At 36.0% G+C, this 23,827-nt stretch overlaps 1 protein-coding gene across 3 annotated transcripts in view; it reads left to right on the forward strand.

Moving 5' to 3' along the window:
• Nucleotides 1–23,827, forward strand: part of SYT14 (synaptotagmin 14) — a gene marked incomplete at both ends in the record, with an annotated part of 72,173 nt that overhangs the window by 39,302 nt on the left and 9,044 nt on the right. For all 3 annotated transcript variants that reach the window (XM_080342554.1, XM_080342555.1, XM_080342553.1), the window contains 2 exons: nucleotides 9,095–9,363; nucleotides 11,273–11,722. In XM_080342554.1, the coding sequence (XP_080198680.1) occupies nucleotides 9,095–9,363; nucleotides 11,273–11,722 (719 nt within the window). The remainder of the gene's footprint in view (nucleotides 1–9,094; nucleotides 9,364–11,272; nucleotides 11,723–23,827) is intronic.

Here is a 23,827-nt window from a genome sequence, read left to right on the forward strand (position 1 = left end):
CTCTAATATACTACAGGAAATAAGTCCGTTTTACTAAAGCAAGTCACTGAGCCAGTGTGTCAAGGAAAGAAGGGGAAAAAATTCCCATATAGATAAGAGAAGTCAAGGTCCTTTGGAGTCTCAGGATCTGAATAAATAATTACCCTTGTCTCCCACTCAAAAGGAAAAATAATAATAGGTATAAAATATAAATATAAACCAAATGCTTATTCTGGAAAATGTCATGCCTCTCCTGGATACTAGCTGTATCTCTAGGTTGTGCAGATTTTCACCTGCAAATGTGGATATTCCCACCCATCAAACATCACTGATTTCTCTTTTATCTCTTTGCTCTGTTGACATTGCTTTTTTCTCAGATCTGAACCATTTTTTTCCATGTCATGTGTTGTTTTATTTTCCCCATTCCTTCACCTTTCTTCCTCTGTCATTTTTGCTTTGTTATTTTAGCTGTTTGTAATTTTTCATTCCTGTTTGCATCTCGTCTGTTCTTTATTCCTATCTTTGCTCTTTTTCTCATTTTTCTATACAGATCTGCTAAACTTCTCTCCCTTTCTTTCTTTCTTTCTTTCCTTTGTTCATTTACCAACAACCTGTCACTGTTTTCTGAATCATTGCACCTACTTTCTCCTTCTGCCTTTTTTTTTCTTTTTCCATTTACTTTTTCCCCCATCCTAATATTGTATTTTTTTGTTTTCTCTTCCTTCTCTTCCACTACAGAGCTGATGATAATGGAAAATTCTGTGGGGTTATATCTCTTAAGAAGCTAGTGACTTGGAGGTTTCCATGTTGGTGGTGGTTCACAATTCAGGTGAATTTTAGATCAATAATAATTTACAAGGCTTGAAGTAAAAATTAAAACCAAAACCAAAACAAACTGGAAGAAATTGCTAGGGCTCAAGTCTTAAAGACGGGGTTTCAATTCAACACTTCATTGAAATCTTTCTGTGATTATGAGCACTTCTGAGCTAGATTCACAGCAATCTTTATTACCTCTTATTTAAACCTGTACTTTAGTTCCTTGTCTGTAACGCGCCAAACTTAACTTCTACTATTACAGTGGTACTATTAGTCACCATAATATATATTTCACTTATATATATATATATATATATATATAAAAATCTATATACACACATCTATGAGGTACCCAAATTGAGATCATATAGATACCTTAAGTAGATGGGCAGAGAATTTAACGTGTGCCCTACTGAAAGGGTTCATACAGAACCATTGTAAAGCTGCTTTGTGTTAGTGACTCACCCCAACTGAGTACTCTTTGCGTTCAAAATTGCTATGAAAATAAGACAAAGGAATCAAAGCAAGCTTTCTGTTCCTATTCTGGAATTAGTTCTTGATTGAAAATATCTTTCTTGCACCAGTTAGGATAGTAATAAACAGCTAAAAAAATAAGGAAGCTTACACTTCTTTAAATTACAAAATGCAGCTAGCAAGGTGAAGTTATTTTTAAGAAACCATGAAGTTATTGCATTTTAAGTTCCAGAAAGAGTTCTCACTAAATGAAGTAGTTGTATCTTATTTAAGATAAAAGTATGGAAAAAAGAATGATGGAATTCTCGTTAAGGAACACACAGGTTCAGTATATAGTGCCAAATGGATCTTTTTATATAATTAAATAAGTATTGAGATCTTAAAGGGTGTTTCTGTATCACTTAGAGAACTTCGTATTCTTCCTTTTTTTTTTGTCAAAAACAAACACAAAAAACAAATGTGCCTGAAACAAACTGCAATAATAGTAAAATGTTCACGAGAAGGATACATGTAACACATCAATCTTGCTTTCTAATCGTGCTTTCTTTCCTCATTTGAGACCAAATAGAACGAGGGCAGGAACACTACAGGAATATTAGTTGTGTGTTTCAATGCTGGGAATTGATCTTAGACCTCTGTGGGATCTTTTTCATCTTTTCAGCACTTCATCCTGCTGCTCGACTCCTGTACTTAATACTACAGCTGTAGTAGCGTTAGTCTGGACTGGAATTTAAAGAGTAAATTATATTCAAATGAAGTATAGAAGTGACAAGAAAATATTTTCTAAGTACACATCCAGCTGCTGTGGTCCAGGGGTATGAGGGGATGCTGGTGTGGACACACTGGTCAGAAATGGGAATTTTCAGGGGCCTAAGATGGTTTGCAGTGGGTGGAGTTTTCAAAGCTTTTAGCTGTTAAGCTCTGAATTTCTGTTAAGCATCTGTCAGTGCTGCTGAAATGGGTGAATTTTCACAGAGATTATAATAGGCATTTCCTTGTCACCAAGACAGTCTGAAGATTTTAAAGCTGGTTGTCAGTCACCTTCAGCGTGCAGGACTTCCACTGTATTTTAAAAGAGAGGGAAAAAAATGAATTAATTTAACTTGTTATCTTTTTGGAAGTGGTATTTTTTTTAAACAATTTCGATAACTTGGAAAGAATGAACAGTGAACAGCGTTGCAATGGGATACCTGTTTATTTATGGAGTTAGCCAACATAGTGATCTAAAAGGTAGCGTAAAGGAAAGTCGACTGCTTATAAAAACAGTAAAATTGAAACCAGCATCTAAATGGACAGAAAATAAGTTTTCCTACTTAATAAGTTGAATGAAAGTGCTTAGTACAAATGCTTTACCTAAGGAAATAGAATTACGAAAGGGAAGGCAAACAATTCTACAATTTCACTTCTTAAGAGATTACTGCTTCCAAAAATCTTTAGAGCTGGATGTAGTCTCAAAAAATACGAGGTTTTCAAGGCTCCTTTTAAAAGTTTTTGTTTTTTTTTTAAAGTTCCAGGAAGCTTGATTTATTGATATTTGCATCAAAAAAGAGATTAAGATATTGAACCAATAGCAGTATTAATATGTATTTTGGACAGCCGGAAAGAATAAATACAGAACCAGATAGAAGAAGTCATTCCTATTCAAATTAATAGAGATACTGTATAAGGAATCAGAGAATGATACTTAAATTGAAAGAAAATTAATTCAAGAGATGCTAATGTATAATTTTCATTGAAGACGACCAAAATATTTGGGAAGGAAACAAAAGAATGTCTTTGACAGTTAGTTCACTATAATGCTTTAATAATGTATTTGTAGCTTAAATGTTCTAATTTGGGCTAATTTTGGAAAGAGAAAGCTTGAAATTTTTCGCCTCTGCAATGCTTTTCTGTATTGCTCTGTAAAACAGAACATAAGTTCCTACAGATCAGAAGTGCTCTAATAAGTGCAGAAAAGAGCACATTTCTATTGTCAGCAAACAAAACCAAGTTGTAATTCTACAGGCTCATAATGTAAACAGAAAAAGAATAATTTTAAAAATGACTATGCAAGTATCAATAACTTCAATGGGGTTTAGACCTTTCCCAAGGAAGGAAATAGAAGCTTTAAGGAGCGGACATAAATATAATTCAATAATTTTGGGTAGTATTATTGGGGGGGAAGGGGGGAAAGGGAAAAAAAGAACCTTTTTTACTACATGAATGCCCAGTAGAATGAGCCTTAGAAGGTGAAGAATGTTCAGTGCTAAGAACTTCATGTGACATCAGATGCAAATGGCACCAATAGTGTTTTGACTTCTGTAGGTTTGAGGTTACGCTCACAGTGCATGGAATTTTCTAAACACTAGGAAACTAAGGAGAACTATTTTTTTACTGAAAAACAAACAAAAACCAGCAAACAAACAAAAGCAGATATTACTTTTCTTGTTTAAGAATTGCTTAATGGAGAAGATAGTTCGGCTGTGAATAAAAGACTAAAATGTCCCAATTGCAAAAAGAAAGCTCATAAAAGATTTTTTTTTTTTCCTATTGGCATAATGACTCCATATCACTCCTATATTCTCATTTTTTCATTAAGCCAGACTTGTGCCATAACTCTTTTGGAAAATAAATAGAATAATGCTGAGGTAATTCATTTTATTAAGAAATAAAATGTTTTGCTTTGTTTTTCCTCACAAAGATGCATGTAAGCTTTTCATTTTGAAGGAAGGAGAACCCCAAGGTTTCATTCAATATTAAATGTTCATATTTTATACTCATAATGTGGAGTAATTCAGTCAACATAATATTTTTGGATGGTAGAAAAGTTCAAACATGAAAATTCCATTTGGACTGTCTGTGCTGCATATCAGGAGTCTCTAAGGGTATTTAATCATTCAGAGTAAGAAAAGTTTCTTTAATTTTTAAACATGTATTTCATTTTATGTTTTATTTAAATTGTCTTAACATTTACACAGAACTCCTTGAAGGCTTGAAAACTTGAATTTTATGTTAGTTTAAAAAAAAAAGTAATTGTGAAGCATAGTGTGTGTGGAGATATATTAGGGGAAGATAAGTTACTGTTTGAGTATGAAGATATTCTAATAATTACAAAATACGACTTGCAAAAATTATTAATTTATATAGTAATTATTTGTTTTAAAAGAACTGGAAAGGAGATCTCCAAAGAAGTTTTGTGATAATGCTACTTCACACAATAGTATGAATATTTAAAGAAGTAATATATATGGGAGACTCCAAGTGGCAAAAGAGTAGTTAATTGCAGCTTATAAGGTAGGGGAAATAAACCCACAAGGATAGTTGCTTTTCCCAAATGTTAAGAGATGGATGTTCTTGGAATTACTCAGGAAATATGGGCTAAATAAAGCTAGGTTTGTGCTGCTGCTACCAACCTTTGGGAAAATTAAGATAGCAAAGTCTAAACATTGTGAACGTGGAAAGGAACATCACCAGCTTCATGGTGTTGTACAGCCGAGCATGGTCCACATGGGCCCAGGGCAGAGAGGACAAGGGGGGAACACGTGAAGTAGAAAGTTCAAATAGTGACTAAAAACCTAAATAAAAAGCATTTCTTATAGTAAGCTCATGTATATTTAAATTGTGATTCCAACCAGAAAACTTACTGGAAAAGTTTGTGTATTGCCTCGTAGTTGTCAGTTATATGTTGCAGGAATGCTCATTTTGGGCTTGGTTTACTGGCAGTCCCTTGAGGTTAATGACAAGATATGTGTCACGTCCCTTCGGCTTTCAGCCAGTCCCCTGAACAGGGACTTATGACAACAAACAAAACTTAATTGTTTAACAAATGGTACTAAAAAGAAGTAGTTTATTTACTTCTGGCTTAAATGTCCTAATGACAACATACAGGCTGTAATTTCTGGGTGTACCAGCAAAAAGCTGATCTGCTTGTGTTTGTCAGATATTTCACTTATAGTTCTGGTTTCTTAAGCTGTTGAGCAAAGACTTTACGATTATCACTATATGAGTGATTTTTTTTCAGCCCACTAAAGAAGGATGAAAATTTTAATTAAAGTAGTTAACCCTTAAAAGATTGATTATTCAAAATAACCTATTGACAGCAATGCCCAGTATTCTTGATTTAGATCTTACTTAATGTTTGTTACTAAACAACTTAGTTTCACTTGTGTTATGCGAATGAATAGTTATTTCACATAGTTTGGGTGGGAAACCAGATGTGGGATCTTTTTGTCTTTCCTCTGTTCTGCCATTTCTGGCTGGTATGAACCTCAGGCTAAAGCTGATTTGGTTTCTTAGTGATTATTCCTTTCTTCCAGGTTTGGGATAAATGTTGGCTGTTTTTTCACCCTGTCTAGTCCAAACTGGTACGGTAATTTAATATGATTAATTTAATTGAGGGAACCAGCAAAATTTATTTTGTATCTGTTTTGAGAGCAGAAAGTTTCTTGGGAAACAGACATAGATATGATGCAACAATTAATTTTAGATTTTCACCATAACCATTTGCCTATTAAGAGTAACTCTTTAACAGATGTTATTAGCCACATTCACTGGTCTTTGGGAGGTATTCTTTGGCTTGGTCACAGTATTCAAGGTTCAAGGTATGTTACAGACAGTGGTTCTACATATGAATATGCCAGCACTTCAGAACATGCATTACTTTCAGCTCCAAACGTTTTTCTCCAATAAAATCAGTGATAGGCCACTATGCATTAGCAGTGCTTTTTTATTTTAAACTTGGATACCTATGCAAAATTTTCTTGACAGATTAATTGTTGAAGTTAGCTGTTACTTCTGTGTAATTTTTAAGGAAATTACCCAGTATCAGATTCGGTGTTACTGTATTCCCTTCTGTCTGTTGTATCATTTGTCTTTGATATCATCAGTCTTCAGAATGTCTTAATGTAATTCAAATTTGCAGTATCTTCAGAGAGATGTAACATGAAATCATCATTTTATTGCGTTTTATTGCATCATTTGCTGTGGGGAGAGGGAGACATTTTCGCTTTGAAAATTAATGTGAAAATTGTGATATATTTTTATGTAGAGAAACCTTTTGTTCAAAACCAGTTTATACTCATTTAGACATAGATGTCCTTAGATTTTTAAACCTGGGCATTTGTTTTAAGAATTTACATCCTATTTCTGTTTGGTAAACTAAACCTTCAAAACTAAATAGTTAAAACCTGTCCCAATGTTTCAGCTTTTTCTGAGATTTTTGAATCACAGCTGGTTAAAAGGAATTTTCTTCACTTCTTCCTCGCCTACATTAAAAGTACCTTTTCTGTCACACAGCCTGTGCAGTTTTCCCATAGGGACATATAATGGAGTTCATCAAAGTGAAAAAAGTGAGTCACACAGTCGTTTATTTACTCATGTAAGACAATAATGGTGTTGATAGTTACCCGGACATGCTTTCATTTTGTTAGATTGTGGAAAAGCTGGGAGTTTAAAAGTCTTTGTAGAATTGACTACAAGTGAAAAGAAAGAAATTAAGTCATAGCTACATGGTGTTTACTGCCTCATTTAATCCTGTTTTTGCCTTTTAGCAGCAATGAGCAGAATTGTTGTTGTTCTAAATTTGCTAGAATATTTAATTATATAAATTATGAAAAGGATGTCCCATTTTTGTGGTATAGAGAGTCAAAAGTTGATTTTATGATGATTAAAATATCAGTTTAGATTCTAAAATTACTTCTATCTCGTTTCATGGGCACAAGTTATCTAATTATTCTTTTTTAAGTGCTTTCCCATATCTCTTCTCTGTTTTGCAAATAAAGTTTTCTCACTATTCCTACATGGTGATTTCAAGATTCTGCCGGTCCCGCTTAACTTTGTTACAGATGTGAGGTTTTATGATTATTTGCTAGACTAATGACTACGTTTCGAGTGTAGGATTCCTTGCCTGCCCTGTTTTCCTTTCCAGCTGTGTGAGACTGGGGTTTCAGGAGTTAGTGGCACGGGGCTGGCGAACTGAGAGCAGAAAACCTTTTGCAGGGGCGCTGTGACAGTAATTTGGAATCACACTGAGTGGTAGGCTGGCTCTGATGGGTTTATCAGAGAAGAGAAGATTCCTGACTGTGGTATCATCTGGTAGGAGTGTTTTAATTACTCATTTGCCTTAGCTAAAGCTAAGAGGAGATCCACTGGGAACCCAGTGAAATAGAGGAGGGCATTCATTCCCCAGTTATCTCGAGGCTTGTAGTTATCTGTGCTCCATAACGAGCTGTCCTCTCCCTGTCCTGTTGCCCAGCTCTGGCGATCTGCAATGCATTGGCTCCCTTCTAACCCATGGGTCTAGCTTTGGTTCCCATGGACAGTGTGCACCAAAACCATGGTGGTGTGGGCTTACATCAAGTTCCAAACGCTGTGAAAATTTCCAGCTTGTGAAAGTCTGATATGACCCAGGCTTCTAAAGGAAAGGAGAACAAAAGAGAACCTTTCCCTAAGACTGTTTGTTTCCCAAGAGAGCCATATTACTGTGTTTTCAGCCTCGTTCCGTAACGGGTAACTCTTACACATTCTCGCTTTGTTTATGTGATATGTCGAATGACTGGTAATTACCTCCGAAGCAGCTAAAAGGTTGATATACTTGGTGAGAATTTAGGACACAGGCAGGAAAAATTTATATAGAAAAAACTGATGATGAAACTAAAATGTACCACCTTTGTCATGTGGGAAAGAAGATCAGTTTCTTTCTTAGATGAATCTGAAATCAAAGCTTGCATTATCCTAATGTTAATGCTTTTGTTAACTTCCTTTTTTGGTAGATTTTTCTGGGAGTGAAAGTGGTATGTCTGGCAGCAGAAAACACAGTTGCTTTGAAATTTTTTTGTATAAGTTAATTCTATGAGTGAGGGTCATCAAAATCTTCATTAAAACCTCTAGAGAAGGTGTAAACAAAATGTGATACAGGTTTTTACTTCTCTTTGGTATTCCTTTCATTTCAGCTACTGCACACCTTGCTGTCTTTTCCTACTTCTAGTCAACTGTGCAATGCTGCATCATAAAATATGACATCAAAAATTGAAATGTAATTATTTGGAATTAACTTACTATATCCACAGCCATGCATCAGGTTTATTTTCTGTGGAGATGTATAACCACATTTCTATCTATCTATCTATCTAGTGTGAGAAGCAAAGGTGATCAGCATCAAGTATTCATCCCAGGCACAAGATTGCTCATGATTCTTTTTCCACTGTCTGTAGTGACTGGATCTAGTGTCTAACTTGTAGACACTGAATACATACCCTTTAGCTGTCCTTAACAAGTCAAAAAGAATCTGAGGCAGTGCCTCACTTGTTAAATTCGCTGGTGAGCAGAGTTCACTTGTGTGAAAAGGCATGTGTCTGCCTTTATTAGTACCTTGTCTTCAGAGTTTAATATCTCCCTGGGTGAGCAACTGCGTGGGAGGTAATCAAAGGTTTGAAATCATGGCTTTAGGGAGTGCATTTTGTTTCCTTAATTGGTCTACATTCCACCTGCACAGAATCTGACTTAAGATATCCAAAGGTTTTTGCAAGGTAAGCATCCCTGAAATTCAAGCCTAAAATTTTTGTTGTGTCGTATTTGTGCTATATTTGTTTAGGTACAGTTTATACAATCCGTTGTGACGATATACTTAATACTTATCTAAATCTCTTTCATCTGTGAGATCATTCATTTTCATTTTTCAACATACTTTTCAGTAGTATTTGTTATCTAATTTGAAATGCAAAGTAAAAAAAAGACATCTATTGATTTTTAAATACTCTATCCAGGTATTTAGACTTACCATTTTCCACAGAACTGTTTCAACAGTAAATAATCAGAAAGTAAATAAAGAATTTTCACTTATTCTCAGCAAACTGCATTCAAAGGATGAGAAGAACACCTCCGCTAGATGAACTGCAGCCGCCTCCGTACCAGGATGATAGTGGTTCTCCTCATCTTTCATGTACACCTTCTGAAGTCGGAGACAGCAAATGTGAATTTTCCCACTGTAGCAACAGTCCAAGATGTTCATATAAGTGCCCAAGTGAGGGAAGCACAGGACACGAAATAGAAAGCTTCCATAACAAAGGATACGAAGAGGATGTACCGAGTGATAGCACAGCTGTCCTTAGTCCAGAGGTAAATGAAAACCGTTGCGTGTTCTGAAGCGTCATGCAGTGCAACCTTTGGAGAGCTTTTTTTATCTCAACGTCAATGCACAGTTGCATGAACACTAATATTGCAGCCTATTTTAAACAGAAATTAGTTTGTCAGAAAATACTACAATAGAATTTCTGATTATTCTTTATAGTTCTCTTTATGGCATCTTAACTTTAGAACAAGCTCCCAGTAAGAGAGAATTATTTTTTTAAATCAGTCAGAAAAGTTCACTATAAGGATGGTAGTCAAAATTCTTTTTTTTCCCCCACATAATTTTTCAAACAACACAAATTAAAAAAAAAAAGCTGTTAACACTTTTTGAACTGAACACCCCATAATGAAAAATGTGTTTTATGAAAAAAATTATCACACATTTTTAAATTGTTGATGGTAGTATAGAGATTTGGTCCACTTAACTTCCCTTTTTTCTGCCATGAACTGTAATATCTATTTGTTTGTACTGTGAAGATTTCTGACACATAATTCGTTGAAATGTCTTTAACAACCAGTTACTGCACTGACATCTGTGGGTGACTCTATATTAGTGATGTCATGTGCAGAAGAGGCTCTTTTTGGTACAGATTTGTCTTTTGTCTGTACCTGAAGTTTTGAAGTGCATATTAGGGCTCAGTCCTGACGTGCCAGCAGCTGTTTCTGTCTTAGCAGGCCTTTTGTTAAGTTGATGTTGCATACCTGGGGTGTTGGTGCAACATCTGGAAGGCCCAGCTGCAAGGTCCTCCTGACTGTGGTCAGCTAGGACCACAATCTGTATGAACTTCATAGCTGGTAAAGACACAGTGTGTGCATATGTTCCTTGAACTCTAACAAATTGCAGCAAATCTAATCCTAGTTCTTCCTGGTTTGTGTCATGGTGGTCATTAATGTAAGCATACTCAATAAGAACTGAGAATACTGCCAGCTTTTTTTATAACCACTCAACAAATTGAATAGTGAAGCTTTCAGAGGAATGAATTCCCATAGTTATATAGCAACCAGTTTAAAATAAGAATATAATTTTTTTAAAAAATCCAAAAGGCTTTATTGTGACATCTATTCATTTATGTGAATAAGCATATCTTTGGTAATATGAAAATACACAGGCAATGTGTTTGTTTTACATACTTGGAATAACTTATTATATGAACAGTGGGTTGACCAGTACTTGTAAATATTTTGTGTTTCAGTGTCACTACCGAACTAGCTGTTGTAACAATATATGGGATCAATATTTTGTTCAAAATTTGAAGTGACAATAAGCAATCTTAAATTTAAGTTTAAAATACAGTTTTAAGACTAATGCCATTTACAGAAAGATCAAAAGGTGTGTTTTAAACAGATGCATCTCACACAATCCCAGTAAAATTACATTAATAAAACCATGATAATTTTTGGCACTTTATAGAACCCTTGTGGGCGGCAACAAGAGCTGCATGTGCAAGTAGGGGTTTTAATTCCTGCATTGCTTGCTGGCGTCTCACTGTGCTCTCAGTCACTAGCCGGCTCTTAAAGCACAGTGATATGTTAACTTAAAAATGATGTATACTCACACTGAAGTAAGGTAGTTCTATCTTGTAACAAATGGATATGCATTTTAACATAGGGGCACAGAAAAAGAGGTCGTAATAACAGCCTAATTTAGTCTGAGCTTTGTCTAGTTGGCTTCTCGCTTTTGGTGGTATTGACCAGGTAAAGTCTTTTGATTTCTTCTTCATTGCTTGTCAGCCATCTCCTTGGGCTTTTGGTGTTTAATTACCTTGTTTATGAAACGAACAAAAAGATCGTAGTCCTGTCGTATTGCTTAGAGAAAGCCATATATTTCCACACTAGGTTTAATAATGGAATGCAATAAATAAATAAATAAAAAGCTTTTTTTCTTCTTCTTCTTCAGGATATGTCAGCTCGAGGATCATCTTCACAGCTTCCTAAACCTTTTGATCCTGAGCCAGTAGCTAAATATGGCACACTGGATGTGACTTTTGACTATGACTCACAGGAACAGAAGCTTTTGGTGACAGTGACAGCTGTCACAGACATTCCCACATACAGCAGGGCAGGTGGAAGCTCGTGGCAAGTACACCTAGTTCTTCTCCCTATAAAGAAGCAGAGAGCAAAAACCAGCATCCAGCGGGGACCGTGCCCTGTCTTCACAGAGACATTCAAATTTAATCACGTTGAGTCTGAGATGATTGGGAATTATGCAGTTCGCTTTAGACTGTACAGCGTACGTCGCATGAAAAAAGAGAGGATTGTGGGAGAAAAGATTTTTTACTTAACAAAATTGAATCTTCAAGGGAAGATGTCAGTGCCAGTGATACTGGAACCTTCTTACAGTCCGTCTGTGAGTATTAAATGAGGCAGAATAAGAATGCCATGATACGCAGTGTCCTGAATTTTGTAAGAATAGTGTGTATATTTATAGAGCCATCACATCCGCTCGATTTTTTTTCAACAGTCATAGCACCGTACTAACACAACAATAATTTCCTTAGAGCTGCTGTAAGTACAATCACTTTCCACCTGCAAAATCTGCACATATTTTTTTTCCTTTCAATTACTTAGAAATTTCAAGTCTGTAAATAGGGATATAGTGTTGAATGTTATGTACACATGCAAATACATAGATGTGTATTTAATAGCATAATCTTTACTCTGTTACCCACACCGTTTAAATGTTTGTTTTTTTTAAAAAGGAGGGGAAAACAAAACTATACTGGTGAGCGCCCTCCATGTGTTGCAGTTAAATCTTGGTTGGAATAGGTATTTTCCTTTCAAGGAAGAAAGATAGGAAAGAGGAATTTTGAGAGCACAAAGCCATTTTTAATAACTTCAGATTAGAACCTTGTAAATAATTGATGTCTTGTTCAGTCTGAAGTGAAAGGCTGTGAAAAGTAGTTCAAACTGAACAGAATTTTTATTTACTGGAAAAACCAAAACCAAACAAACAAAGCCACACAACACTTACTATCGGATTAATACTATTTTTTGTCCTCCAAAGTAATATAACTTTACTATTTTTGATAAAGCAAAGTGACAGTAATTAAGAGTTAACTTAGGTATTACTATCAAAAAACACAGCAGATCACTATATGGGCAGTGATCAGCATCTACTTTTTCTTTTTTGTATTTGTTAGTATTTGTAAGTATTTTTTAGTTAGCTTTGTAAGTATTCTTAGTTAGTTAGTATTGTAAGTATGCTTTTGTCTAGAAAGTGAATGGGATGTTGTGGTCAGGGCTTCCTAGACTAGAGTGCTTGAATGTTTGTTGCATAAGGGCTGCATACATGCTAAGCAATTGATTTTCAAGGGAAAGAGAAAGTGATATAGCATTTGTATTTGGACATTGAAGGGTTTTGTGTGTGTTTTTTGAACTATCAATAAAAGAGGAGGAGAAGGGAAAGAAAGGAAAATATTTTTTTCGGGTGAACCAGTGCAGTTAGTTTGTTCTGCTTTTTCCAAAAATCTTTGGATCAATTGAAATGGCATTTCTATTGAACACAAGTATCATGGAAGACAGGCAAAACATGCTGTTGTATTTAATGAATAAAAATATATTAATTAGAATTAGTAAAAGCTGAAACTGAAATGTAGATCTGATGGAGGATCAACTGACAATAGAATGGCTTTTCTATGATTTCTTAAGAAGTACAAATCAGTCTAGTCCAAGGATGAAGTGGTTCACCTCCCTAGTATGAACTTTGCTAATGTGGAGTTTGCTAGTTTCACAGCTAGGAAAAAAATGCACCATGAAACAAAGCTTTGAATATTCTAAGTGTACTTGCTAAATTTGAGTGCATTTTTGATAGATTCTTGCGTAAAATTTACCCAAGTTAGTGAACAGGCCAATGAATGGGCCAGGCTTTTGATTGGTTGGTGTATCCCATATATGCATTGGTTATTCTTGTGTGTTTTCTTGAGCTTTTGTGGCAGGGAGAGTAAAATTCCAGAAGGCACCAAAGATAAGAAATTTGTTATATATATTTTATGACGGTAAGGGATGCCGTGTCTGAATTTTTCTCTCCTTGGTTTTTTTGGGGGAAGGAACAAGAATAAAGAATATTGGTTGGCAGTGAAAGGATCTTCCAGAGCTTGTTGCTGTGATGGGGTTTAGGCAGATTTATTATATCTTAGCCCTACCTGTTGCTGGAAAGGAACCTTCGCAGTTTCCAACTTGAATGAGGATCCATGGTTTTCTGGAACTATGCAAATCAGTTTTTAGTGTCATTCACCTCTGAGTTTATAGGTGGTTTTCTATTATTGTTTATAGGCTATATCATATTTTTTCTGTGAGCAGATTTACTACAGGATGAAATGTGTTGAAATTTGTTGCATTTTTAGGATATCTGACTGAAAGTGGGGGCCATCCTGGGCCACTTGAGTTCAAGCCCTTGTTATTGCAAACAGCCAGGTCATTCTGATAGCGAAACTGTGAATTTTTATCTGAAAACATCAGGTTGTTTCAGTTCCAACCTGAATTTCTTCATGACCGATTTATTACCATTTGTTCTTATGCCAGCCAGGGTGCTTGAGCTTAATTAATTCTTACCCTTCTCAGGTGTTTGCCTCTGGGTCTATTTATACACATTGCTTGTACTCATTCTCAACTGTCCTTTTCCTACAATAAACTAACAGCAATATTTATGTCCAACTAATGATAAATGCCAGGCAGGAGTTATTTAATAGAAGGTAAGTGGTATTTAAATTTGGAGAGATCCAGCTGTTCAGAGATATTTGTAATTACAAAATCCATTATGAGGTAACTTGTGAATTAAAATTGCCTTGTTCAGTTGCAGAGTGCTTTGTTGCTGAGAGGTGTTTATTTTTGACAGCCTTCTCACAAAGATATTTCTTGGACACATTACAGTTGTCCTGTTTTTTTCCACTGCTTCTCATTATATGGATTTTATGTTTTAAATATACCCTCTGTCACTGAAACTTCCTAATCCATTGAAACATCTCTGCTAATCTCATCTGCAGAAATGTATTTTATTTGCTTCTGTCTGTGCCAGATATTTTATTAATGTATTAGCTAATCATCTGCCTTCTGATTGTATAAGAACAGTAAGTATCCTGTGAGGTTTAGTGGTTTTTCGGTTATACCTTAAAGCTATTCACAAGGGAATCTGGTTAAAGGTAGACCAACAAGCTCAGTGCCTTTCAAACATAGTCCTCACATGAGTAGGGCCTGCAACTCTCTGATTATTGTTAAAATGTGGACAAGTGCATGTTATGGTGAGTACATGAGACTATTGTTCCTTAAATAGGTTTCAAAGCTACACATTGCTTCAAATTTACAAATATATTCACAAATTGTCTCTCTCAAGATTTCACCATGTTCCTCACCTTCCTACGTTGCATATAATGTCTTCCATGAGCAGCTCTTACCACCAGTCCTATTGCTGATGGTCTTTAACAGTCCCGCGTTGGTGCAGTTTTCCTACAAAACAGGGAATTTCTCCTCAGCCTCCTTGTTTCTCACACGCTTCCTTCCGAGTTGAGCGTGCGCTTGAGTGAGGAGGAAGCAACAGAACCAATACGGGCTTGCCAAAGTGCCGGTGTCACTGGCATCTGAGACAGCGTCCCTTTCAGATTTGATGGAAATTGGCCGTTGCATCAGAAGTCAACAGCAGGGTATACGTTGTGGTTTTGTTTGAGTATAGTTTTCTTAGGAAGATTTTTGTTGATGCTTTAGAGAAATTTTCCTTTTAGTGCAATTGTAGACAAATATTTGTTCACCCGCTTTGGAGTTTAGAATCTATTGTGATGTAGTTTATTTTTCTTCAGGAAGTCCCCATGGACCTGGTTTTAGTTGCTCTTCGTTCTTCTCACCCAGAGAAATTTTCCTGACAGTGAACAACCGCCTCCAGTATGATGTGATTATAAAAACATACAAGCGGTTTGTTAAGTGAAATCTGTTTGGAAAAGATCAAAAAAAACAAGTGTAATCCTCTTCACCACCCCATAGGTTGCTTTTGGTGTAGAATAACAACAGTTGGGGTTTTATTTTTTCAATTGATTTTGGAAGTGAAATTTGGACGACCAAAACGTACCTCTTCCTGCTAAGCAACTCTAGTAGTTTTTCTTTATGTATTGTCAGTAACAAGATGTTTACTGTGGAGAGTTACATTTATTTGTCTTTCTTTCTATAGTACTCTCCATTTGTAACCTACTAAACTTCCAGATATGATCCCCGTAACAAGGAGTAGAGGGTGTAGGCAATTGTATGTGCAAAACCAGTTATTTTGTGTATCTTCAATATTAATATCCAGAGTATCTGAGAGTTACTTTATTTACAGTTTTTTGAGTAAAGGAATTCATGCATCCAATGAATACAAATGCTCGCTCCTGCACACACATGCACACCTCCCTCCACTTTGTGGACAGTGGTTAATTATCTAGTATATGTTAGTTTATGCATTGTACTTAAGGCATTCTTTGTAATGGATGTTTATCAGTTTATAAACTTCTCAGAAAAGAAGCTTTTGGACTGGCATTTCTTTCTTGGGAACTCTTGTCCATTATAGAGTCAAGCTGTCAGGTTTTGTGCAAATTCTTATACCTTACATGTATTGGTGACTTTACTATGGTGTTCGTGTGGCATGGTCTATTCAGTATTGTATTTGGAAGGCTAAATACTAACAATCGTGTGTATAAACATATCTTAAATAAATAGCAGCTACCAGTATGGTACTTTAAAACAGCTAACAAAAAAAATGACTAAGATGTGTCTAGCAGGGAAAAAAAAAAAAAGACTAAAAATATTTTGCTCATAGTATTTTAATGTAACTGGAATTACACCTAAAAGGATCAGTTCCTGTGTGATGGTACATAAATGCTTTTAGTTAGCTTGTAAAAATTATGTCCATCAAAGCAAGGGGCAATTATCTTTAAACATTGAGCACAGTCTTATCTCAGGAATAGCTTGCTGAGTTCAGTTGAGTTAGTGCTGTAAAACATGGAAGATCAGAATTAGTCCTTTGATACAATAAGAAAGATGACTCTTGCAAGTTTTTTTTAATAAAATTATTAGGTGATTGGAAAATGGTGATCATGTTAGTGAGGCTGCAGGAGAACTTGGCAGTACTTGGCAAATGAAGCAGACTGCCCGTGTCTGGCTGTTTGTGCAGGATTTCACGGCGGTATTGGCAGGCATGAGGTGCTGTCTTCCCAGTGCCACGGTGGCCTCAGCCTGTGTGCCTTCATGTGGTGTTCCCTGAGCGCTGCTCCTGGCAGCTGGGAAGATAAGCGCTAACCCGTGATGCTCTCTGCTCAGGTCTTCATCAGGATGTTGGGAAGGGAACCCAAAGACAACTGCGACTATTGTGTTCTAAAGCCAGTGGTGCGCCTGCACTTTCTGACAGACTCAGGTTTCAAGAACTCAAATAGCATCTGACCAGATGATCAGGACCCGCTAGATAAGTTCAGTTGTCACAGTTAAAAATGAATTGACTTTCCAAATCAGTGCTATTTGCTCTTGGTTTATGTAAATACATCTGATAATTCATGGAAAATCCTTGCATATGATTAGTCTATTCATTCAAGAGGCCCTGGACCACCTGTGAGACTAGGAGACTGTTTCAGTCCCATATAGAATAATCTTGATGCTTGGTAGAACACTCCTATGTAGTTTTCAATATTTTTTTTCTACAGTTGGAACTTGTCTCAGGTGACTGCAGCCATTCTATCATCTCTGGAGTGAAATGGTTGACCATTTTCAATGTATGCTCCTTGCTTTTGATAATAGATTACTGTCATGGAGGGTAATACAGTTATTTCTGTCACAGACTGAACAAGCCTCTCAAGCGAGCTATTCAAAAATGCTAGAATGTTTCCTCAACTTGTACAGAAATTCATATCCAGTTATTTCAGTCAATCCAGAGTAAGAGGCAGTAATCCTTGCGAGTTGCTTTAAACTCCATGACTAAATTCAGTACTTCAGCCCTTTCATGAGTTATTCGCTATCTCTGCTATGATCAAGAGAAGGATCTTTGTCCTCAGAATACTCTGCCTCACACCATTGTAGTTGTGGGCCACAGTGTGTTTGTAGAAAAGCAAGTCCAAGATCAGCTCAGGAAGCTTTCCACAAAGCGACAATTCGGGGTTTATCATTCTGTCATGTCTAGGTTTGTGATTCCTGTTCTGTCAGTAATTTAAAGAGTATAAAGCTTTTCGAGATTAAAAACTCTAATTCTCTGGAAGCAAGCTTCTGCCTTCTTAGGAGGTGCTGAGAGCCCTTAGTTGAATCTTGTACATCCATCACATTTCTCAATTAATCTTCATTTCTAGCCTTTATTGCTGGGCTTTTTTGTAAGATACCAGAAGAATAATTTTATTCCAGTTGTTGTTGGCAGTTATAATGGAGCTAATAAAAATGCTATCAGGGTGGTACTTATATACCATTTCTGGGATATGCTGACCAGTTTGGACAGTCAAAGCAATTCTGGATGTGAATGCCACTATAATGGCTGAATTCGCAAAGTCCACCTGGCCTTCAAGTTTTGAGAGGTTTATAAAAAAAAAAAAAAAGCCAGCATAACACTAGGACTTTCTTCAACATGTTAGCAAAACCAGAACTTGAATTTAACACTAACTTTCAAATACCTCACTGATATCAAAATGGGAGGCAAGCTCCTACCCTGAATGTAGGATACTGGGAGAATTATTTGAAGTCAGCAATGTAAAGAATTTCATCTATTCGTCAAAATCATCAGTTGGTCATGTAGCCAGAATAAAGATGATTGTCTCTCTATCTTAATATCTGTGCAGTGAGTAAAACAACAAGTAAAAGCTGGTATCTTTTGATTTTAATCAATGAGAAAAAAAAAAAGTTACTTATGCAGTTTGTTCCCCACAATCTTTGATATCTGGGTCAGCAGATAATGGAAGCTATGTTTCAGATATGGTATTACTATTTTGAGTGTATGATGATGCTTTTCAGTCTCTAAAATGCCACAGTCAAATGACAGGCTGTGAATGACTGGTCTAGATTAAATCAGAGTAATCCTTTAAGCAATACTCTTATTCCCTCAAAAAGCCAGTCCATCAGTGACAAACATATTGTCAAGAATTGTATGTCTAGTTTTGATAATCATTAAAAAAAAAATGGAAAAAGCTCATCAATATATAAAGCTAGAAAGATGATAATTTCATCAGATGTCTGTAAGGTTCTCAGACTATCATTTTCTGTGGCATAAGTATGATCCCCCAACCTGGATTGCAATTTCAAAGAGCAGTGATACAACTCTTATAACTTGAATTCTTTTGTGTTTGTGTGTATGCACACACACAAACATCTTCTTGCTTTTATTATCTTTCAAGGAAGCAAGAAAAAAGAAAAACACAGAAGCAGTTCCATTTGCAGGTTTGAGCACCCTTCACCAAAGCGCATGTGCTGTTTTCCTCCAGTTTATTTCCAATGGGGAAAACCCAAATCAGAGGTGTTGCACAGATGAATTTACCTCGTCTGCAAATTTATAACTTACACATTTGTGGAACTTTGGATTTTCATTTTTTGGTTTACTTACTGGGTGATTCTTCTATTCCTGGTCTTTGTAGGTGTTCTTCATTTCAGACTTGAGGATCTCCGGGTAATCACTACTTCTGTAAATTCAAGCCACCTGTATTTGGTATCAGAGAAACATTTCTGTTCTTGGTTTGCCTTTAGCAAGGGATCCTTTCAGCCTTAGTGAGCTTGTCAGGCTTGGCCTTCACGGCTGACCTTAAGCTGCCTCTTTCACAGTCCCTGTCTTTCTGTTGGACTTACTCAGCTGTCTGCTGGCCCAGGAGAATCCAGCTTATCTCCACCTCCTGCCCTTCGCTGTGGTGTGTGTGATGGCTCTAAGAACTGAGGCAGATGCCTTCAAACTGCAAATGCCTGATGATCCTTACATCATGAGATTAAGCATGGCCTGAACAAATCAAAAGGGGTACTACTAGCAGATTAAATCAGAGCTGGGTGAACTGTTAATTGCAAATAGTTTAACTGACAAATGCTCTGCAAGCATACCTGTCAAGGGTTAGATTGAGGGGTGACAATAAAACCCTGGCAGATGTATTGTTAACCTCCTCTTCCCCCTTCCCAGTAAGGACAGGCGATCGGGAGGGAAAGAAGGACAGAGAGAAGAGAGTTGGAAAAAATAAAAGATGTTTTACTAATGCTACTAATAAGAATAGAGAAAATAATACAAAATATACAAAACCAATCTTTAAAGTCTCAGCAACTGCAGAGCCGGCACCCAAAGTCCTGGACTGGACTCTGCAGCCAACTGGAGCTGGATTCAGTCTGTCACTAGGCCTCAGTTCGCAGGGACGACTAGCAAGGTCCTCTCCTAATGTCGGCCATAGGGAAAAGGAAAAGGAAAAAGGGACGAGATCCTCGTGATCTCCCATTTTATACGAAGTATTCACGTGAATGGAATGTTATACACAGTTCGTCAGTTTCTTGGTCACTTGTTTCTCGTCGCCCCTCTTGCAAGATGTCCATCCATGCTTATCAATAAGTTTGCATTCCATTGCTAGGTTTTACCAAAACATGTGTCTGGTTCTCCAGGAAAATGCAGTTAATATGAAGGCTTTAGCTGACAGGCAAATTCACTAAAAGAGAAACTTGTTTTTAACAAAACCAGGACAATACCTTTATTTTTCCATTGTGAAAAATAATTGTTTGAATGCTTATGCAATCAACTACTAGTCCAGAGATTGACTACTCCTAAATTACACTTACTTTTGATCACTGAATCCTTTTCCTCTTTTCTCAGTTTGAAAGAGTGTGACCAAGAGAGAAAAATGAAGTTGTTTGCCATTGATCTCCACAGCGAGCACAGAGAGTAACTCTAAATGACAATACTCTGTCCAGATAAAGAAGTCTGTGGTCTTGGAATCTCTTCCACAGTGACATCTCGGTGTTTTTGGCAGGGAGTGGAGCGAGGGGCAGGTGTGGGTGGGCTGGGTAGGAGCTGTTAGCGTAGCTCTATCAGGGGTGCCTCTAAAACCTCTGCATTTCGTGTCAGATGTTCTTAACTAAATCACTTGCACGAACGTCTAACAGCTTTTAGTGCTTGAATGTTTCTTTGTGCTACGTGTCTTATCTCAGAAAACAGAATTCAATAATAAAAGGCCTCTTGCCTCTTTTCCTCCCCTCACCCCTGCCTGTATAAAAAGCTCGTAGACTTTAGCAATGTAAAAACACGGCGCTTTTGTAAATGCTGTGAATTCCATTGTACATTCATGTCCAATTGCCTCCACTGCCGCTCGGGTTTACTGTGCAAATTTCAGTCCCATTAAGTCTAGGGAACAACTAGGTGACCTTTCGTCATGTGGCAAGGAAGCCAAAAGTGTAATTTAAATGCAGACAAATAGAAATTATAGAAAACTTAAGACATTTCCCATTCTGTAGAGAATTGTTCTGCAGACCTGATCGTTTTAAAAATTTTTAGACATAAAGTACTCATAGCAAATTCTCATGAAATATGAAAAGCAACACAGAAATCTCCCTGTGAACTTGTTCAAAATCTTTCACAAAAGTGGAATTTTTTTTTCCTTTATTAAGAATGTATGCATTTTATTTTGTCATTTTCATTTTATGGCTAAATTATGGTATCCTGAAGTTTGAAAACAAGCCTTATTTTAATAATACAGTATTTTTCTTCTTAGAAAACCCACAAAGGTTTTAATTTGGATTGAAATAAATTCATTTTAAGTTACATGAACATGAAATTCATGTAGTATCACCATGTACCTGAGGAGGTTTTATATCTCTGTGCATTATAGTATCTATGGTAAATGAAAGTTTTGTATAGAGTTTTTAAGGTTTTACTCCCTTGATTGTGGTGAATGAAAGAATTATTATTTCTAATTTGAAGTCCATTTTCCAGTGTTTCATTTAAGAAAAGATATTTTGTAAAATTCTGCATCCAGAAGGTTTTTTCTCTTGAAAGTAAAAAGCAAGGTAGAAGCAGGAGCTTTTGATGAGAAATGTGAATTTTATCACTTGAAGTAATCTGATTTTCGACTACATTAACAGAAGTTTAATAATTAAAAAAAAATCATGTTTGTTGTGAATGCCATCAATGTTGAATGAATTTCTTTGCTAAAGATTTTTCAATTGGAACTTGTGAATAGGAAACCCTGGTAAGTTTTAAAGCATGCCATTCTACCCAAAATAAATATTTTTTGTTTCCTGAAATTAAATTGCATAATGGAAATATTCTTAGTATATTTACTTCCATGTTTGTGATTTCAGTTGACGTAGATATTAATACTTAAAGTGTTAAGTACATGAATGAACATTACCTTATTGGAACATTTGGTATTAAGTAAAAAAGCCTGTCATAAATGACAGTAAAAACTATATGTTTCTGTGTTTGCAAGTTCAGGTTATTGGTTTAAAGCAAAATCCTGATAACCGTATCTTCTCTTAATTTTACTGTACAAATAGCCATCTACAATAGGAATGGGAATTTCCTCCCTAGCATGTTGTGAAGATAGGTAGTTTTGTACTATTTTGAAAGTATTTCTTTTCTTAAAAATACCCCAAACAAACGAACAAAAAAGCCACCTCAAAACATTGACACCATTTAAAATCAGGTATTTTTTTAAATCACTAGACCCTCAAAAAGACAATGGCATACAGTGCAGTGTTTGGTTTTGATTTCTTAAAGACTTTTTTTGGTACTTGCTTCTTCATTTAATTCTTATTTTGCAACATCTTTGCTAAATTTTATTTTTATTAATCTTTAGAATTTTATCATTTCAAACATCTGGTATTGTTTCGAGCATCATGTAACGCTTGAATTCTACCTTTAGAAACAAAAATTTGATACTTCCTGCAGGCATTAGTGTACAGAGAGAGTGTCAATTGTGTAGTTTAAGGAACTGTTTTGTTATGAGTATCATATTTTTGAGGACTTCCTTTTTTCAAGTATATTGATCCTCACAGTTCTTCCATGAATTAGGGGAAACAGAAGCAGAAATGATGAACTGCTGCAATCATCCCCACAAAAGCATCCAAGTGTCCAGTATAGCATGTAAGTGAGGTTCAAAACTAAAAAGCTCCATTCTTTGACATTCCTAATTATTTTACATGCTTCTGTTTTCAGGGCTGAATTCTTCAGGTGGTTTAAGTTCTCTTTCCCAGGAATGGTCTTGATATTTTTTCCAAAGTATTTCAGCTTTGACACTTGTTTTTATGAAGTATAGAGTACTTAAGCCACCATGAAGGGATGTGGAGGCTCTAGGTCCAGTGTTGTCCTCCTCCCTGACTCTCAGAGCAGAAGCAGGGGATGGGGCTCCAGGCTCAGAGCTGCTGAAGAAAGTAACGTGCAAAGAAGTTCTTTAAGAGATTAGTGGTATAACGTTAACACTTAAAATTTGAGAGAGACATTTTAACAAGTAACATGCTGTGAATCAGATTTTTGTTGCTGAAGGATTGTCAGCAAGGTTTCATCTTTCCTGTGTATATTTTGAAAAGCCAAGAGAATCAGATGTTCTTGTTTCGTAAGCCTACAGAGGCATGGTTTTAACCTGTGCAATGAGAAAAATGAACCTTTAACTGCCCGCAGAGCACGGCCACATTATTCCCTGTGATTAACTCCAGTGGGCTTAAGAGCAGAATTTATTAGCAGAACTTCAGGGTATAGAAAAATAACAGTAGGAGATGAATATGTAAGTAACAAATACTCTGTTGCCATGGAATTATGGTGAAGGAAGACAAATAAATACATTTTACATACATTGTTGTTGTTGCAAGTAAAGGTTTCTCTATGTTGTTGGAGAGCAGAAACATCGTTACTGAAAATACTTCTTAGGCATTCAGATCTGACATCATGTATTGTATGTGTTTGCTTCCATTTGCACTGGGGAAAAAAGAGTATTCTCTTCTGATTGCCAGCTTTCATACAATAGGAATATGTGAAATACAAATACCACTTAATTGAAATTGTTTTATTATATGTTTATTGAAAATTGAAGTTTCTTTCCTAGATAATATATGCAAAGAAGTCATAAAGGACAGTAGTTTGGAGAATTAGTAACTAAGTTTTTGTAGATTATAACACATATTACCCTTATAATTCAGTGAAAAGCAGTGTGTTGATCAAATAAAATGCACCTAACTTTGTGATGAAGTACTGTCCTCTGGTATATATGGGAAAGATTGAAGTCCTTTGTGCAAAGCTCTGTGATATAAAATGGGAAAGCTGAAAATTTGTAATTTAGTAAGATAGACCTTTGAACCAAATATTTAAAATAGACTTTATCTGCTAATGTGTTGTTGTTTTGTTGTTTGTTGTTTGTTTTTTGGGTTTTTTTAGCTTGTGTTTACTGTTAATAATGTATTTTTATTGTGGCTAAATTGACAAAAATAGGTTAGAGTTTTAGCATTAATATCCTGGAGGCATCCTGAATAGACAGCTCCTTGCACTGTTGCCAGATCATCAATACCTTGACAG

Source organism: Nesoenas mayeri, assembly GCF_963082525.1.
Source record: "Nesoenas mayeri genome assembly, chromosome: 3".
In the NCBI taxonomy this organism is placed as follows: domain Eukaryota; kingdom Metazoa; phylum Chordata; class Aves; order Columbiformes; family Columbidae; genus Nesoenas; species Nesoenas mayeri.